This window comes from Haliaeetus leucocephalus, unplaced genomic scaffold (genome assembly GCF_000737465.1).
Source record: "Haliaeetus leucocephalus isolate CR32 unplaced genomic scaffold, Haliaeetus_leucocephalus-4.0 Scaffold295, whole genome shotgun sequence".
NCBI classification, from domain to species: domain Eukaryota; kingdom Metazoa; phylum Chordata; class Aves; order Accipitriformes; family Accipitridae; genus Haliaeetus; species Haliaeetus leucocephalus.
In genome coordinates this window covers 1,920,986-1,941,567 of record NW_010972731.1, presented here as the reverse complement: position 1 = coordinate 1,941,567, position 20,582 = coordinate 1,920,986, and the positions used below count along the sequence as shown (strand labels likewise).

The following is a 20,582-nucleotide window of genomic DNA, read 5'->3' as shown; positions in this document are numbered from 1 at the left end:
AAACTAGCAAGAGAAATCACTAACCATCAGGCAAAGGAAGTCCAAGGTAAACCTAAAAAGACATGCTGAAGCATCCCACCTGGCATAAGATCACCAATCATTAAAAAAAAACCAACAAAACACACAATGCGCAACTTTTTTAGACTTCAAAAGCAAAAGATAAGTCAGTTCTTACTTTACTTACCAGCTGATATACAAGCTGAGGTTTCTCTGCTCTCTCACAACACTTATATCCCAAGCAATGCAAGACATACGCCTGCCAGTTCTGTACTACTTATGATGCCACTTGTTGTTTTAAAGGAAGGTTATATCCCAACTGCCAGAAATTATCCATTTTAAACAGAGTTTTTAAAACAAGACATGTTAAAATAAATAGCATTTATTTAGTGTTCCTGAAGAAAAGAAAATGTCCCAGGCTAGCAAAACCTTCAAAATCAGGTCCCTGTAGCCTGATCCTCAGAGGCAGTTTGACACAAAATTTGCAAGAAACTGCCTGCAAGTTTTTTAAGATGAAAACTTTCAGGAACAACTTGCTTAGAAAGCTTGTTATTAAACCCATCAGTTTAAAGTGCAGTTTTGGCAAGTTCTACCGTAACACCTTTAGCTGGAAAATGGCATATGCAAAAGCAATGAGGATTTATGAGGCTTTGAGAGGAACATGAAGGAAACCCAACCAAAAGTGATACATTTTTTGTGGACTGTTATCCCTTTAAACAATATTTAAATGCTGTTTAAATAAATGCAAGGTTCTGCTGCTACTGAGAGCTTGATTCTCAACACAAAGAGCAGTTGCTGCAGACAAGCGTGGCTATGGTTACAAAAATGAACACAAAAGTTAATGCAAAAAGTCATCTCAAAAAAAGTTTATTAGCATGATTAAAAACATGTGAAGAATGACAGTAAGAGAGAAAGTAACTTAGCATGGAAGAATATCCATTTCAACAGTTTATATTCAACAAGGCTTGAACTGAATAGATAACTTTATTGCCAGATTTCACTTGATTTCTTTAACAACAGTTCACATGGTATCAGTTTCATCGTTATTAGGACTATTGCTTTTGCTTGGATCTGATCCCTGTTGCAGGTAAGTATAAAAAAATATCCCCCATTACTGCTGGACTGCAGAATGTATTGTTGGTTTAAGAGCTGGTAAAAAAGAAATTCTCAACTGAAGAGTCTGTTTAAAAAAACAACCTTTTTTTCCTAATCGCACTACAAAGAAATACATTAGTATTTTGGCCTTTAAATTTCTTACATGGTATTTATTTAGCATGGCAATCCCCAAATTCCCTCCCTTTAAGTAACCATAAATCAAACTCCTCTTTCAGAGGCTGCTTCTGGGGTTAGATTCTGGAGATTTACTTCATACACGCTTACACTGGCTTGAGGACGAAGACAGCATCATCTAGTACATAGTAGTCATTATACATATCACCTTCACATAGGTATGGCAGTCTGGTGAAAGCCTCTATGGCAAAACCAGCTTTACTGAAAACTTCTGGCAGGCTATTCACCTGTTCTTCCCAAGTGTGCCCTTTGATTTCCAAAACTTCTGAGGGCTTTTCCCACTTGCCACCTACTGAGAAAACAAAACAGTTTTGTTTAAATGATAAAGAAAACTTTACTGTGTGATGTATTTTCTTACAGAAAGCATATTACACAGATTATATTCCATTCCACTCCAAATAGGAGGTTGACAAGCCATTTGTAGAGCTGTTGCAAGATCAGTTCAAGTTTTTGCCTATTGTTCAGAAGCAGCGCCTTCTTAAGGTTATCTTTTGTTACATTTTTAACTAGCAGTTCCAAGACTGGCTGAAAAGTAACTTCCGTTAGTGAGGCTGGTGTTCAGCAGACATGGTCAGACAGATTATTTAATGAAGAGCTTTTCCAGCATTATAAAATTCTTTGTTTATGCCTACTGTCTGGCCAAAGATGGCTTCAGGTAATTACAGTAAATAGAGCCAGCAAGTTGAAAACTATGATTTGCTGTGAAGCTTCCTCAGTAGACCACCACCTTATAATGGATGGCTACAGAATCTTTGTTCCTCCAGTGGCCACCTACTAGCTGATAGGGTAAAGACTGCTTAGGGTCATATAAAATTAAGAAGCCAAACACTGTAGCATGTTGGAAAACGTGTTGTCATTTGTTATATGCAATGAAATAATCTGAAGGATTATAGGTACAACTCTCAGAAGTTCAAAATTTAAAACTCTTAACTCATTTTCCAAGTAATGTCATCCACAAATAACAAATGTTTTCTGGTTTGGTCTGTACCTTTAACCAGTTTGCTAAATGCAACAGTAAACACCCTTCTAAACAGGAAGTTCTAAATCTTGTGATTCAGAGCGTTCTGCAACTCCAAAGAGTTCCTAAGTTCCTCTTCCTTCAAGCAGAATAATTTCCAGAGAGATACAAGAAATGGCATCTTTCAACCAATTAAAAAACATGCTAATGCTGGCATTTGACTGGATTCTGTATGGTACTGGTAAGACTTTAAGGTTCTTATATTTTCCCATGTAATAGCAGTTAAGCAAGATTGAAAATGTTGTGGTTATGATTTGCAACACAGCTACAAAATAAGAGCAGTAAAAAGTTTTTCTGAGAATCAAGCTAATTTCTGCTATCTTCATACAACTTCCAAATTAAACAACTGTTAGCAAATGCTTTTTCTTCCGAAAGTCTGACATACTCCTGTAATCTATGATTTCTGGGTCAAATCATACTGCATTTTGCTGCAAAGAATGCTTCAGCAGCAGCAGCAGCATGGTTTTCACTGCAGCTGTGCTTGTTTGGGAGGAGGGTTTGGGAAGCTGAACAGACAGCATCTGCATGAACTGAATCCATGGAGTTCTGGTCTGCAAGGCCATCCAGAGCCCTGGACTAAGGTGGAAAAGAGAAAGGGATCAACTGCAGAAGCACAAGCTACTGCCTTTCACCACACAGGGTGCAGGTACACTGACCATTTATATTACTACAATCTTCAGATTGCTGTAGCTGCTATGGAACGGCTCTGATGTTAACCTGATGCAGAAGTAGAGTTTCATTTTATTCCTGTAGCAGTCACAGACATTGAATCTGCTTGGATTTGGTCTATAAAACACTCAGTGAGAAAAGCGATGAAGGGACAATGCTGATTGTCCACTGTGGACAGGCTTATAAATTGTGTATCAGCAGCAGATTAAGAGACTTCAGTTTATTTTTCTTCTAATTTGTTATTTTCTAGGAAGTAGAAAAGGATGCTGTTAAGCTACTACCTTCATTTTCACTGTAATAATCTCATTATCACCACTGTTTAAATAAGTAAGCAATTTATTTGAATAAAATTAAATATACTAAAGCAGTATTTAAATTATGGATTTCTATAAGGACTTAAAAAAAATCTCCCAGACCAGTCATTTTAAACCTTAAATTTCAGTTCCTTAATTAGAATTCTCTTCTCTGATTAACCTTCCTGTTTTCTCTGCACACGTTTTTTAAATGTCAGAACTAACAAGCAATATTATTATCCTTAGAAACCCAGAGTCGATACATGTGATGAAGTAGAAGAATGTCTAGGAACTACTATGAATTCTAATCAATGTTATGAAATTGTTAAATTATAAATGTCTCCATTTATGACACTTCCACTACCTGCCATCACGCTGTCTCACTTGACTCAGATCAGGAACATTGGAGGAGAGGGAAACCCTTGCAGAACTACTCCACTGAGCATGCCACATGACACCCAGCCCCCCCCCCCCCCCTTACCCCCCCCAATCCCCCAAACACTTAGGACTAAGTCTGAGGCAGGGAACTACACAAAGTATTCTTTTGGTCTTCTCCAGGGCCAAAGGAGACATTCACATTATTTTAGATATATGCATCTTCTCTATACTTTTTCAGAAAAACAGAACGCTAAGCACATTACCACATAGGTAAAACTGTTAAATGAACACATGGGCAAGCTGTAGAAATTATCTAAAAGTTTGCTGGAAACAACCTTAAAAATTTCAGGTTTGAAACACGGTTGTTTTTTTCCTTTCCTCCCACCTTTTCTCGAATGAACCAGAAGTAGCTTATTTTCTTTTTAGACTGTGGCTTGCTTTTTAACTGTCCCTCACATTACCAATTCTTTATTCCCAACAGGTGCTGCAGATACCTGCCAAGTCACTGTAACACAACCCAGATTTCAGGAAGCTGACTACTCTATGCACACTGTGGTCCTAACATGTGCTTTTACTGCCTCTGGATGCTCCTTGTCTCCACCTCAAGTTCTATGGTTTCGCTTTTTAGCTAATAAACACGAGGATTTGTGTATTCCTAGATGCACAGATGATAAGTACAAAGTACATTTATCAGAAAATAACATTTCACTTCAGATCAATGATCTGACTGTAGATGACAATGCTGTTTATATCTGTGGAATAGCATTTTCAGATTCAAGTTCACCCCGTTCTAAACAAACAGGAGATGGAACAGTACTAATGAAAACAGGTCAGTTGATCATTCCTTCTTAATGAAGCATCTTAAAAGAAATAAATTATGTTACCTAAATACTCTCTTTATTGACACTTTTAAGAATGGCATTTAAGATGGAAATACCAACAAAACCATTGGGAGTAGTATGACTAAATTAAAATATTAATAGTAAAACCATGGAGGGATTCTACAAATAAGCATCTTAACCTTGTTTGCTAATTAGACTGTTCTGTCATATGATGCAAATGACTAGAATTCTACAGAAGAAAGAAGTTTTGTACTCGTGTTGTCTAACCATAGTCTACATCCTCTTACATAAAGACTTTAATGGCTATCAGAAAGGAAGTATCAACAGAAAAATGAGAAGTAGAGAAACTGACATTTAGTGGAAATAGGTGCAACAGAGTCTCAGAACTGGGGATTCACTGTGCCAACCTGAGAAAAAAGTTTTAGTTCTGAACCTTTGTATCATTTGCCTTCTAGTTAAGAAAGCGATGAGACTTCATTAACTACATTTCAGCTTTACATGCCTAAAATGGAAAAAAAAAAAAACTAGCTGGATTATTACTTATATTCCTTCCTTCCTCTAAGTGCATTTCTGAACAAAACCCTCTAAGCTTTATTCAGATATTCCTTTAAGAGAGCAGAAAACTGGATTCTATTGTCTACCCCTAAAGGAAGGGTTAATAATCAACAATAAGTCTCCATTGTCATTGCAAATATTTAGCAAAACAAAAGTGATCTCACTAAGGAATTTAGACTGAAAATTAACCAGAAAATATTGATGGGTGTGAGGTTTTTTTAATTCCTCAGAGGAAGGGGGCTGAAATGATGAATCTTAAGAAAATTATGTGAATCAGAAGAACTGTCCTTTATTCTAATACTCACTTCTAATAAAGGAGCAGAGAAGCAGCACAGCAATGGAAAACTCATCTTCATGATCATCACCTCATCGTTACTGTTTCTATACAGCACTACTGTATTCACATTCTTTGTAGTCTACAAGGTAGGCTCAAAGTGCTTTTTCTGATTCTGTTAATTTTGTAAATCTAAGCAGTTTTAACATCTCCATAAGGAGAATAAAAAGACATTCCTAGATTCCACAACTTTTATGATTACATTTTAAAGAGGTAGCTGGTTGAAGTTCATAAGCTGCACACATCTGCAAACTCGTGTGGCACATACCTGTACTCTTAATAGCAACCACATTTTTCAGTAAAGTGTCTAAAAGAAAAGGTATTCTGAAGTTAAAATTATCCTGAGAGTATTAATCAGCAAGTTGGAGATTATCTATCAAGGCGCACTCAAAAAGCAAAACTAGAAATTACCATTGTAAGTCATCAACTCTCTGGATTAGTTTCCAGTAAAAGTAAAATAATTTAAATTTAATGTCAAAGTATTTGTGAGCAGCAGTAAAGTTACTGCAGACTGAAGAGAGACCTTGGTAAAACTTAAAAATATCAGAGACTTGGAAAAAGTTTTATGCTTATAGGAAACAAACACATTAGAATGCACCTGGTTAAAAATTACATAACTACTGGAGTTTATTTTTTTAAATCTAGAAAAAAACGTTGTGTTTAGTTAAAAACAAACACCCAAAGCTGCAACTGGAATCTTTACATAATAATGAGACTGACATGAGAAAGAGGACTTCACAGTCCTAAATGGTATGATAGAGTAAAATGGTTCTTTGCTGTAGTGATCACTGTCTAAGCATAAAGGCAGGACAGTCATTTTGATTTTTGTTTTTCTTTAAACTGGGTGAAGTACTATAGTAGGAAAAATTAATCAAGACTTCTTCAGGGGAAAAACCAATATCTGTGATGCTATTGGTTTATTTTTGAGAATTGGGTAGTGCTTCAGGCAGGTCCCACTGTACTCAAAGCAAAAATACCTGCAGCATCTACTACCAGAAGCTGAAAAAGGCCTTTACACACTTGAAAACTGTTTGACACTGTAAAAGGGCAACGCTTTTAGCTATTCTATCTTAGCAGTTGGCTTCTCACCTTATGTTTTAATAGTTTTTTATTTTATTATCCCTCCCTCCAGTTAAAACCAAAGCTGCTAAAGAAAAGTGGGAATGAAGACCAAAGAACAGAGGACTCTGTATGTTACCACTTTGTTCGCTTTGTCTGTGATTCAGAACTTTTTTTCCTGTCTTTTTCAAATATATTTGGCATCAATTTTGTGATTAATTGACAATTCAGTTAGAGACATTCAGAGCTGTTAAGGCTTCACTTCAGATTTGTACAAAACTAGTTAATGATTTTACATTTAACTAATTTTAACTAATTAGCTAAATAATTTCTTTTAAACAGATTGGATACAGGATAGTCAATCTATGTAAAGGCCATCTCTAATACACAGCTTCCTTTATGTTTTAAGTAAATTTTGTTCGAACTTCTGAAAAATAACAGGTTTTGCTATTAATTTTTTGTTTAAATGGTGCATTCAGGTAAGCCCTAAAGTATTTAAAACAAGCCTATTAAGAGCCTCTATCACCATGTATCCTTGAATAAAATTCAGAAGCCATACATTTAAATATCCATTAAAGAAGGTATATATGTTAAGAGATATAATATTAATGTAATTTAAAACCCTTCTGCCTGCCAAACCGTATATTCTTAAAGTGTTATTTAGTAACATTCCTGAAGACATACAGGGAAAAAATCAGAATTATAAAAGGTAGAAAAAGATGTTTCCCCCAAGTTCAAATGTAGCACTGACCTAAAATATTTTAAATAATTTGCAGAAAATCAGTAGTGGACGAAAAATTTTTCGAGCCATTGCCCAAGAACTTCAAAAGCAGAGGTATGCTGAACATTGCCAACAGCCTGTAAGTATCTATCTAACAATACTGAAATTTATGGGGAAAAAGAGGAACTAACAATTTTTAAGAGTATACCATTTCTATTTCCTCCCTCTGGAAACAGACTTTCTTTTTGAAAGTTGATAGAGGTATAAAAAAAAGTGTTCTGCACAACAGTCAAAGACATTATAAAGCATTCTAAATGACGATACATAGACAATTATATATTTATGATACTATATACCTTATAGAATGTATGCATGTACTTTTAAAAATAAAGCATCCATAAATTTGTATTTTGCCAAGAAGTGGTCTCAACAAGTGGTTCTGGACTGTTTGGTAAAACACATAGAGCTATTAAGAGTTCATTTTTGAAAAATATTTCTATTATAGTTCCTCTTGCTTCCTAAGCCCAGGGTAGCTAGGTGACAGAAACGTAACAAAACTCTAATAAAAGTTCTACAACATTCTTACAGATATTTCCCCCTCCTTCAACTTACAGAGCCTAAACTAAATATTCAACATCACTGGGTAAAGCCACACAACTTACTTCATCATTCCAAATTTATGCCAATAAGTCTTATATGACCATATGACAATAATTTTGCATGTGCCATGTAAGTTACAAAAAAAACAACTTTAGAAGTCACATGTATTTGCAAGCTACGAAAAGAGCTTCAAAATCCTGCTTCAAAAATGTTGCTTCTCTTGAGAAACCGTATAAATTCTTTCCTATTCTGAGTGTGGACTGCACCACTTCAGAGATGCAAGGAGAAACCAAAAGAAACATAGAACAAAGTCAAACACTTCTCCTCTAAACATTTTTACTTCATTTATTTCCATACAGCCCCAATTGTTTCCCTCTGTAATTACACCTTTAAAGACTTCAAGTCCCTGCTGACATGACCTGGTCTTTTGTTTGAGCATCAGATATGATCACAGTGAAAAAAAGGGGTATGTTTTACTGCCTCTGTGCTCCCTGAAGATTAGGAAAAGCCAATAGGAAGAGGAAAAGAAATATGTTTTAAATCCTGTAGATGCCACATGGACAAAAGCAACTGGATAAGTGGGGAGAAAGGAGTTTACTGAAACAGTAAAGGGATGGAGTTTGTCTCAAAAAGGAAATTCTGCCTTTATTTAAAAAAAAAAAGTTCACATCAGTAATGAAATACTTCTACATTTTTCCCTTAGGATGTTTTGGAAGATGACACTGTTTATCAGAACAGATGAGCATGTGTGGCAGTTCAGATTTGTTCAATATTTCTCATACAAGCAAAGGGGCAGATGAAGAAGTTAAGCTTCTTCACAGACATTCTTTGCTTTAAAAAGAGAGGAGAAAACCTTGCAGGGCAGTGTTCTTCAAGAGTATTTTCTAAACAGATCACCAAACCCAAGTGCATTGTACATTACATCTATGTTATATATTACTTCCATTTTCCATTCGGCAAGAATAAGAACTGTGGGAAAAGACTTCTTCATCTTTCATAAGAAAACAGCTAATGCTTCATAAAAGTTTCCTTTTTCTAGTTGAGATTTAATTCTATTTAATTCTCTTTTCGTCATTTTACATAAATTTACATGTATTCCTTTTATGTGAATTGAGCATTTGTGAAAGATGTATGATATTTGACAGCAACAGAAAATAAACTCATTTCATAGCTGAAATTCTGGTTTTAGTCATGTTAATGTGATAGTTATTGATGTAACAGATATACAGATCAACAGTTACTGAGTCTTAACAACAGCTTAAACAGAGCAAAAGCTATGTATTCTGTAGACAGGCAAGCAGAAAAAACAGACAATATAAATGCATGTACTATCATGGTAAAGCTCATTTGGATGGGAGCTTCTTCCTAGCCTGTTTAGGAAAGGAAAGTAGTGGTCACAGTGAGAAGGTTGCTCCTGCAATATTAAAATTCACTTGCTAGACAGACAATCCCCATCTTCCAATCCTACTATCGAAAGTCAGGATTACCTAGAGCACCAAGTTTTGCCTTGACATGCCTGTTCAACATGGGATACAAGCATGAACGCAGAAGTATACTCCCTAGTCAAGGTAGTATACTTTTTTTTTAAAGTACCTTTTTTTTTTTCCAGCAGTTGCTATGTAGACAGTCTACAAAATCAGCACTTTTACCAGAGATCTGTTAGTATCACGCATTCTCCCTACAAAAGAACAGCTGCATCTTTTATCATCATTTAAATAAAGCAAAGCTTTGTTTAACAAATGAAACACCACTTCTCACTTCAGTGAGATGAGAACTGACAACTGAGACAAAGCAAGGGTTCATCTAGCACAGTACTGTGTTTCCAGCTCAACTTAGTACCAAGTATTTCAGGAAGATGGAAACACACATTTGTCTTCTTATCCCTGTCAATCAATCACAAGGACATTAAGGTGTTCAACAACAAAATTTCACAATCCCAGACTGCTAGTGTTTACTACTTCTGAAGTATGGTGCCTCTGACGTTTTTAATTTAGAGACACTTAAACCAGTCTAGTCATACATTATCTAATAATGCCTTTATATAAATATGATGTCTATATTAGGGAATACAAAGGATTTTTTATGACCCTATGAGATACCTATAAAAAATATCAAGTTATAATAATACATGTTCTTATGTGACTAGTCTAATACCTCATGATTCATCCAGCTTACTTGCCAAATTTAGACACGTGCAATAAGTGCACTACTTGTTCTGTATGTTGAAAAGAAAACTCTGAAAAGTCCCAGAAAGAATTTATGATTAAGCTACTTTGGACTCTAGGTGTCACTGTAATTCCAGAAACAGTAAGCACTGAAATACATTTTACCTCCTCCTCCACCTTGCTTTGTTCTCCTAAAGCAAGTTTTATGTTATTCACATAGACAGTTTCCACAATTACCCTCCCATTACATTACATGTAATCTTGTTTTGATTAAAATAATTTCTCCATTTCTAGAAACTTATCTATACACTGATCAAACACCTTACCGGCCTCATGTCTTCTCCATTTGTTCCCCCCTCTAAAATTCAAAAATTTCCCTAGGCGGGCCTAAACTGTTTTTAATTAGCTGCTACAAGAAGTTACTTGAGCCATGAAACATTCCCCTCTTTGAATGTTCCAAGTATATATTTTTTTGTAAATATAAAGCATATGTACACATCTAGCACTTTTTAAAATGCATCATCTTGTAGAATACCTGAATGAAAATACTGAAATTCTAAAATCATTTGTACATCATGAGGACAATCTGGCAGTTCATTGTCTATTTCTTTAGACTACAGTAAACAGATCTTAAGTTGGAAAGCTTCAGTGGAATGACAGTAACTTTTGTGTGCTATCTTGTATTGTCTAAAGAAGTTTATATGGGCCCATATCCATAATAGTGGTAAAGAGACAAAATGAATAGGTTTTTAAGTTTCAGAACATATTAAGGAAACAAAACTGCCTTAAGCAAAGTGAATAATCTGCTACAAGTCACCACCACAAACAGAAGTATGACTTTGGTTTACAAGACATCTTACAACAGATTTCAACTTTCAACAAGTAGGAATGACTGAGTTCAATCACAGAACAAGTTTCCAGTCCCTTGGGATTTATAAGTTTAACAATCTCTTCTCCTCCCAGTATATTGTAGGGGATTAATGATGAAGGATATAAGTGGACTTAGAATAGTTTCTTCCTTAACTTATCTACCTCCTGTTGAGCCAGGAAGTTGCATGTGGTCTGTCATATGGTTACCTAACCACTTGCAGAAAAGTAGCTGCTGGGTGCAATAGCGATTGCAAAACACAATGGCACATAGTTTTGAAGGCACACAAACAAAAAAGCCATCCAAATAATTTCTCAATTTCTGCTCCTAATATGCCAATGAAAGACTAGAAAGACACTGCTGTTATTTGGAATTTTAATGAATATTTAAAAGAGGAAGCCATATTGTTCCACATTACAGGAACAATAAGCTGTAACCAAATATGCTTGAAATCCTGTACAGATGTGTAAGTCAACCCCCCCATCTCATTTAAGACACACTACTTTTCAGAATAGTTACAAAATTATACACTCAAATACCGTATTTTAAGCAATTCTTCATCTGATGGCATTATTTTTTACACTTAAAACTTTTTACCTCTCCCCCTCCTCCTGCCAAAATACCACTGGCATATAAAAAGCAGAAAACAGATAGTTTGATGCATTTGTGATTGCCAGATTTTTAAGGTTATTAGTTCTGTATTTCCCGGGCATACATGCCTTTCCACAGACAAGTCTTAATACTCAAGGAGAGATAGTGTCCAAACGATGACTGATGAACACCAGCCTTCTCGAATTCAAACCACCTTTAGGGTGCCTCAACCTGAATCCACAACCATAGGCAGGTAAAAAAAAGTATCTAGTCTCTTTTGAAGTTTAGTCATAAGGACAGGTTCATTGAAAATCTCTCATGTACTCCTTTAAAATGCAACTAGGGGAAATAATGCGGCTTTGGCACTTAATTTTACTTTTTTATTCCAGTTACTAATACAATATAAATAGTGGTTGATACTTTGTATTAGTAGGGATCTATATTTTACTTTGAGAGCTCATGTTGGAAAGTGAATGTTATCTCCTTATGAATTTTTAGATGCAGCTCATCTGGAACACTTGAAACAGTTTGGCCTGAACTGCTCTATTCAGTATTAGAGACAGTTCTGATGGTTTTGCTCAATTGGTTGCTAGAGACAACTAGGGTTACCTATATGACAGCAGCAGAGGGCCCTAACCAGAAACCAGTTTTCCCATGTTGCTCCAACACAGCTCAAATGTGGCAACCTGCAGAACAGGATATGTGACTTCAATATTTGAGCTTTTTGGTGGTGCCAACAATGTATGTTGGGGAATTAAGAAAACAGCTTACATCATGTGGCCTATTTACCTATGATTTCATACTTCTGAACATGCACCATACAAGTTATTTGCAAAAATCAAACACAAACATGCAAATTATTTATTAAACATTTAATTTGGGATACTATAACCTACAAATGTTTTCTTTAACTGCCTAAATAGCTATTAATCTGTGTACTTACCATTTTCCACATATGGGTGAAATGGCAGAACTAATGCTAGAATGACTCTGCCTCTAGTTGGCTCCAGTACACTTCTAATATCTTTTAATACAGTCAGTGGTTGATCACAGCGATCCAGCAAATTCAAACAGCTGATAACATCATACTGAAATCCTGTGTTTTGCCATTCATTTATACCAAGCACCCTGCAATGGGAAAGAGATACAGTCTGTTAAACAAACACAAGCTGAGTTCAGAGAGAACCACTGAAGACAAAATTCCCTATGGATGTGTTGATAGTGCAGGTAAGGTCAGCCACCTAGGCAATGAGAAGACAGACATGATCCTTCTGGTCTTTTGCAAAAGAAAACTAAATCAACGATGGGCGTGGCTATATATCCGGCCATACGAACCTTTATATTGCCTTACAATCATCAGGCAATAAAGGAGACAAAAAACAAACCCCCAGGTATTAAAAAAATATGTTGTCCTAGAATAAAACTGAAGATACTTCTCAAGAAACAGCAAAGCTGAAATATGATTAATGGCTTGCTGCATTCTATTATCTACTCTGATTTACCAGTGTGCAAACCCAGATTGCAAAGTTTCCACTCAAAGACAGGTGAAGAAAAGAAATCCATAATTCCTCCATTCTTTGGGTTGAAGTCTAGGGATATAGTGCCTGAAATACTAACCATTACCCAACAAGACTGGATCTGCTGCTTGCAAGAACCTCCAGGAGCTATGACGAGTGCATGAACAAAGATCTGAAAGTCCTGAGGGTTTTTTTTACTAAATATTATTCAGTCTCAACAGCAGGAGCTAAGCGTAGCAAGAATAAAAGAATCTTTACACGGTCATCTATACTGTGGGATTAGATAGACACAGATTATTGAGGCATCCCTATTGCCAGGATTCAGTTTGCTTTCTCTGCAGTACCTGTATTTTCCTCTTGTGATTTTGGACTGTTTATTTAGGCTGTTCATCTGAATTTCATCTTTCTGACTCCCTTGATTAAAGCAATTTATGCAAGCTATGAATAAAGAGACTTCAAAATGGTTGTTGCCTATTTTGTCTTAACTGATAACAGGGAACGTCTGCATAGCAAAAGCACTGGTAAGAGGGAACATCAGACATGTTTGTTTTCCTACTTTTGTAGAGGTTAACCTTTTCCATAACAATAGAGAAACTGACTGAACTTACTGAACATTCATTAAATATTACGAATAGATTACTTTGCTCTAATATCTGCTATAAAGGATGTAGGGAGCATTCAGTCCAATACCTGTATTTCTTTTTCTGAAGCTGCCATATCATAGTTTCAGACAATTCAGTGGCATAGATTTCTTCAAAGTGAGGACTCATGACTTTAGTGACTTCTCCATCCCCAGCTCCTAAATCGAGAAGTCTGTGGGATTTCCATTCTGGATTTATTTTAAGCAGTCTCTGAAACTGTTCTGGGGAAAACACAAACATTGAGCCCCTTCCCAGCAGCCTGAAATGTAAAAATGAGAAATGATCAATTTTGTACAAACTTTAACAGGAAGGACAATGAAGTCATTTAGAATGTGCTTTGGCAGCAACCAGTCACACATAACAGTAGACAAGGTCACTGCTCAGATAAATTTTAAATCCAGTTCAACTTGCCTTGCACTTGTCAGAGATCAAACACATAGCCACATGCAGTTACAGTGGTTAAGACTTCAGCAAGAATTTGATTAGGTAAGGAAGAGCTCATGGGGTGCAGCTCAAGAAAATGATCGCATTAAAAAAAAGGAGCAGGGAGAGAAAGAAGGGGAAAGATAAAATAAAGGCTGAACCTTATTTGTCACCTTTGCAGATTTGAACCTCTGCCACCTACCTTAAAAAAAAAAGATAAAATAGCAAAGGAAATAAAATGGCTGCAGACACAGAAGTATGCACAATGAATGAGGAATAGGATGTAGAAATAGGAGGGAAGACAGGGAACAGGTTTAAAGAAAGGATGGGGGTAACACTGCTGGAGTGGCAAAATAGATTTTTTTTTTTAGTTGTATGTTACAATGGCTTTTGCTGCTATCTGCAGATCCTGCTTTCAAGATGAAGAGCTGTGGAACAGAAAATAGGTAACTCATTAAGGAATTGGGTAGAGGTGACAGTTGGATTCCTTATAGATCAAGTCAATGACATACCCGCCCATAACTGTTTGAAGACTACGTAGTGACGGATTTCAGCTGTCATAGCAGAATTCAGAAGATGAAAGAGTCAGGAGAACAAGCAAAGGAAAAAGAACTGGCCAGTAATAGACTGAAGGTAGCTAAATACTATTATTTAAACTAATGTTGGATAGCAGGCTAAACTTAAAGACAATGAAGAGAAATCTTTTATGTGCAAGGGGAAAAAAGGTAAACAAAGATAAAAAGAATCAAAGAATAAAAAAATGTGAAAAGGAGGCAGCCTAGGAAAGACTGACTGTACTAAAAAACAAAGAAACAAACAAAAAGGATAGAGCATACAAAGTCACATAGAAGAAACTAAAGCGGGATATGAAATGTATAAAAATAAACAGAGTACAGCCAATTTAAGTAGAGCCCCCTTGCAGCACACTTGTCAGTCCACGCTGTATAATTGGCTCACAGCTATTATTCCTAACAGCACTATGAGGTGTTATCAAAGCACTGGAGAGCCTTTGAAAAAAAATGGAAGAGAAAGGAAGAAGAGGAAACCAAAGGAACATTTATATAAAGCTGCAAGTAACTAAGAACACCACAGGGAAGCTCATAAAGTCATCTGGTTAGAAAATAAGGAAAACAATTATTTTTCTAGCCTTAGTAGACAGCTACTATCCTCATATCAGACTGTGCAGAAATATGTAGTAGGTGCAGAGGTGGTGATGGTGGAGAAATCAGGTAAATGTAACAAAATTCATAAGATCAAAACTGTTAAACATAGGTCTGAATGGGGCGACATGAGCAAAAAAAGGCACTGACTTTTTTTGGAAAAAATACTAAAGCACCCACAAACAGCTAAACTCCCCTGCAGCCACAGAAGAGCCTGATGCAATAAGACTAGGAGAATATTGTTTTATGAACTTCTCTTCTCCTGCTTTCCTGACGTTTCATCAGTCAAACATGCTACATCAGAAGTTACCTGTTCCATGTACAGCTTACACACAAATTTAAGTTTTACAGAATAAGAGAAAGGACAGAATTCTCTTTTCCGTGTTAGTGTTACCAGACACAACACTCGGCCAACTTCTGCACTGTTTAGAAAGCTGCCTAGGTTTGCAGTGGGTGTGCACGCACTCTCTAGTAGAAAAGAATTTTAGATGCAATACAGAACTGACTGGATACAGACATCTTCAACAAGGACAATCACAACAGTAACTGATATAGATATGGCAGTAGGTAAAATAAAGGGCAAGGTTGGGGGGGAAGAAAGCAGAGGAAAGAGGGATACATTATCTAACACAAAGAGAACACTCTTTTATTCAGAAGGAAATTAATACAAGTAATGGTTATAAAATACAATTGGAGTCCTCTGACTGTCTCTTATTAATTGCAATTACCTCCTTTGTCCCCCCATACTAGAAATGGTGTTCCTCAATTAAGAGGGCTGGGCACGAAGAGCACAGTAAGGCATTTCAGATCTCTTAGACTGGCAAAGGGAAAACTAACTACAAATTTAAGAAAAGCTGACAGATCAAGGGGTAGGGCTGAAAATTTGAAAACTCTAAATCCAAACTGTATTTAGTTTACCCAAGATTGACTTTTCACTTACCCATTGATAGATGTTCTAGACATAAAGAGGCTAAAAATTGAGGACACAAAAGAGTGATAGAGCTGGATAAACAGCCAGCCTGATTTCTCAATGCTGTTATTTAAGAAGATCTGTGTTCCTTGGTCAAGGTAACTCTGGACAAAAACAGGCTGAAGGGATTCAGATAACTGTTCTGTGTTGCAGACATACCACTAGAGAAAGAGATAAAGGGTCATTAAGAAGTTCAGCAATATAAAACCAGAAGTAGTTAAAACAAATCGAATACATGGAAGGATATTATCAATTTCCGTAAACATAAAAATTTAGTTTTTCCTACAGACTTTTCAACAACTTTCAGGATTAATTTAACTTAGATTTGAATTGTAATCAAGTGAGGACCAATTACTTGCCACGAAATAATGCTTTTAATTTTTGTCTTAATCATTACCCTGTACTTTGAAGAATTCTACAAATTCACTGGAAAGCAAACACAGGTCCTCTATGGAACAGCACCACACTGATAAAACACTATGAAGTGGGGTAATATTGTTTTCTATCTTCCAACTCATTCTCAACTTTTCCCTAGGCATCCTCTGAAAAGAAATCAGCAAGTGCATTTGCAGTATTTTTCCAGGAAAGGAGGTAAAGAATCCAATCAATACTTTAGACCACAGCTTGTCTGTCTTACAACATTGCTGGACTATGTTTCTTCACTTACCAGTACCAAGAAGCAGGTCCACAAGTCTTTCAAAACAATTATGTCTATGAAGCTGCCTCCCAGCATCTCTACTAAACAAAGGAGCAGGTTCCCACATCTAGGAAGTCATCAGTATCAGCTGAAAGGCAGTTGTATACTTTTATATTGATAAAATCTAAAGCCCAAGCTAAAATGGGCCAATGATTCCATTCGCCTTGTGTTACCTGGTAACAACCACTCCTATACAAACTAAACTAACACTGATATGCAAGCTACTGTTCAATTAATTGTGAAGAAAAAGAATGCTACTCTTTGATATCAAATCTAGCTGGAAAAGTAATAAACCATACAATATCCTAATATTTTACTACTCAGGTGTAAGGCATATCTAAACTCCTTCTTTAACACCTGCTTTACATTATTTTAAATGCAAAAAATTAATGCAAAATAAGGCAAACCTATGGAAATTCTGAAATTTTAGGACCCTCATGGCCATCTTCTGCACCTCCAGCAAATGCCTCTAATGCTACAGCATTCTGGAATGTCAGCACTGATAATAAAATTCAAAAGGTTGCTCATTGCTAGGTTGCAATGCCAAGCTACCCCCCCCACCTCAATATGCAGAAGTTACAAAAAAAGTTTTAAATGTAATTTTAATTAAGAATGTCTCTTATTTTTCACTCTCCTACGTTTATGCAGTTATTGTCAGTCCTTCTCACAGAATCTCTAATGCTATTGTGTCTGTTTTCTAACATCAAGAATTATTCCCTACAGCTAATATTCTCTTATCTCCCCCTTAGATCTTGCAATAATGTTCCTTAATCTGGCTGCATGTATTTATTGTGCAGATAGGGAGTTATACATTTCTTAAAGAGAAATGGAGAGTTTTAACAGAATCTTGTAAAAAAGCATATAGAAGGACAGCAAACGGTCAGCTGGGATAACTCCCCAAGTCTGTCTAGCCATACTACGCAAAATGTATGCTCATATCCTGATCCCTTCACATTTGTTGTACCTTGTTGGGAGAGGAACAGTCACTTAACGCATGTTTACACAGTGTTCAGCACAGTGGGACTTCCAGTCACTACTGTAATATAAATAATAATGGGACAGGGTTCTTACTCCAGTGTCCTGCTGCTTCACAATTATAGTGCCAGCAAGCAGAGGAGCGTAGACAGCGGCACCAAGATCATTATGCTAGATGCATAAACAGGGGCTCCGTCAAACACTGACCCAAAGTAGCAAGGGATGTCAAGACACTTCAGCTGAGGAGCAAATATATGCCTGCTTAAGTTTACTTTGAAAACCGCTTGCATAACAGCTACATTTCTGGCAGAATCAGACTCTCAACTGTATTTTTAAACACACGTGTAGGTAGGTAGCACAAGTAAGTGATCCATTCCTCTAAAAACCAGGTTTTGAGCAAGTCTGTACCACAGGATGGAGCCTGGCACAGGGATTCCTGAGACTGCTGATTTACCAGTTTAGGTGTTTTCTCACTGCAGCACAGTGCTAGTTAAATTAATCAGCATAGTCCAGTGATTCCCAAAAGGAATCCTGAGTTGTGAAAAACCACTAAAGCAGCAGCCTGTGTACTTTGTCCATCCATCTTCAGAGGCCAATTTTGAGTCTGGCAGAAGCGAGCAATCCCAAGATGCTGAGGCGCAGGCTGGGATACGTGTCAGGTTCATCATGAGGCTGCTGCTGCCTAGCTACACTGGACAGGTTTGGAGCGGCTCAGATGATCTGCCATTTTCAATGTGTTGCCATATTCAATCCAAAAGAAAATGTATCCAACTATCAAAGCTTTGGGAAACACAGGCTTTGTTCCATAAGCAATATGGCTACATATATGCTGTACCTGAGCTCGCACACCTTGGTACTGCACTGAACTGTCACCTGTAGTTCCAGGATCTGACCATGGAAACCAACAGTCCTAAAATTCTTGTCTTTAAGACTTCCAAATATTGATATATATTGACATAACCATTGGCGGAACAATGATGGTGACAAATGTGAGAAGAGAAGCTTGTTTCCGAAATTAGGCATTGTTCACAGACCTCCTCTAATTTCTTCTTCACGGTTAACCTTGCCAATAAGGTTATTGGCAACTACCTATATAACACTAGTGAATAATAGAAATGATAGCAAACTACATGAAGAAGAAGAAAAAAAGCCACACAGGATGAAACCAACCCAAATTTCAAATGACAAAACTGATGAAAACCAGCTTAATTCTGGAACTACTTCCTCAGAACAGAAACTGCCCTTGTTTTCCTCCATGTGCAATATATGAAAAGCCCTTTTCAGGCCACTAGTTTCATGACAGAAAGCATATCAACCTCTTATAGCACAACAGTAGAAAAACTACAGCACAAAACTCTGAAAAGATAAGTTAAGACCTTTTTTATAATAAAAATTATAATTATTGACAACTCTTGCTTAATATTAGTGAAAGGAAGAAAATGTTCTTTTAGCTAACTTACGTAAAACTAATGAAGTCAGTAACACTATATAGAGTGAAAGTACCTGGGGCTCAACATGCAATCCTTACTTAAGAGTAAACTCACAAACTCAGCAATCACAAATCTTATTAAACTTTCTAAATAATCAATACTTTAGGTTTAAAATCTAGATCTTATAAATTAGAAATGGAGAGTATCCACTGCAGACCATCTATCTACCTGTGAATGACGTAATCATCTCCATAACACATTTCCTTGGTTGACTTGTCTTTCTAGTAGTTTTTTAACAACAAAAAAGACTTTCAGATTTTCTTTGTTCACCAGAAGGAAGTTCTTTCTGTAAATCTGAATTCTGCTTCTCTTGTACTTATGTACTGAATGATCCAAACAGCAGACCATTATTCATTAAACCCTAGTAATACCTTCACTCAGTAGCAAGATTCTGGGTGTCAGTGCCCACCCAGAGCACTAAAAAAGTAATGGATCAGCTTGAAGAACTACAGTGCATAATTGTGTTCTTTGTACAGCAGTCCTCATGTATTTATGCTACGTCTTCTTCATTAGCTCATCTCTGTATATTTTACTTAGCATAAGTCGGTATCTTCCTTCAGCACTATGAGCTTTTGTTAGCCCTTCTGAACTCCTGTCAGATTTTCAGTAGCGTTTTGGTAACACATAGTGCAGATCTGAACATATTCCAAATGCAATCATATCACATAACCATTGCATTGCAAGGGTATAGTCCCTAACTTTTACACAAAGTACTGACCCACGTGCCTATACTGCTCAAGTATAGCACTAACCTTTTATCGCAGTCGTATCACATTGCAAACTCATTTCTACTTTGCCATCTACTACTGTTCCAAGGCCTCTGTGAGCTTCGCGGCTTCCCAGTTGCTTACTTTTTGTATTTTCCTCTAGATACATCAATATTAATTAAAAACGTCTCTGATTGGAAACCTACCCCATTCAACACCACCTGCAAACTCCATTCAAGTGTACCTACAGAGCTCACCAAGAAAAACGCAAAACGAAGGTTTACATCTCTCAGGAGCAGCTCTGACACCCAACCCGATGCATTATCAGTCTCGGGACACCGTGCTGGCTCCCCATCCCGCCGTTACCGCCGGACTCGCTCCGACGACCCTCCCGCGGCGAACACCCAAGCCTCTGGCACTCTTCGCCGGCATCCAGCCCCGACTACCTTCCCCCTGCGGCTCTTCAGCCCCGGTACCCCACCTCACCTCCCCAGCAGGCTCCCGCACGTATCTCGCACGGAGGGCACACGTCAACTTTCTCACCGGGAGGACCGAGCAGTTCCCTCTCTTTGTCTGGCGCTGCCCGGCCCGGTGCCCCCCGCAGCCCGCACCAGGGTCCCCC

General features: G+C 37.0%; 2 protein-coding genes across 2 annotated transcripts in view; one reads left to right on the top strand and one right to left on the bottom strand.

Moving 5' to 3' along the window:
- Nucleotides 1–847: 847 nt before the first annotated feature.
- METTL9 (methyltransferase like 9) overlaps nt 848–20,582 on the bottom strand; it is a 20,430-nt gene continuing 695 nt past the window's right edge. The window contains exons 2-5 of the mRNA XM_010570205.1: nt 16,062–16,252; nt 13,588–13,797; nt 12,324–12,508; nt 848–1,579 (exon numbers count right to left, since the gene is read on the bottom strand). Of these exons, the coding sequence (XP_010568507.1) occupies nt 1,374–1,579; nt 12,324–12,508; nt 13,588–13,797; nt 16,062–16,252 (792 nt within the window). The 3' untranslated portion in view covers nt 848–1,373. The remainder of the gene's footprint in view (nt 1,580–12,323; nt 12,509–13,587; nt 13,798–16,061; nt 16,253–20,582) is intronic.
- Nucleotides 2,381–8,767, top strand: IGSF6 (immunoglobulin superfamily, member 6). The gene is made up of 6 exons (XM_010570204.1): nt 2,381–2,486; nt 4,127–4,474; nt 5,359–5,465; nt 6,509–6,565; nt 7,212–7,295; nt 8,460–8,767. The coding sequence occupies exons 1-6, from the start codon at nt 2,420–2,422 to the stop codon at nt 8,496–8,498; spliced, it is 702 nt and encodes a 233-aa protein (XP_010568506.1). The 5' UTR covers nt 2,381–2,419; the 3' UTR covers nt 8,499–8,767.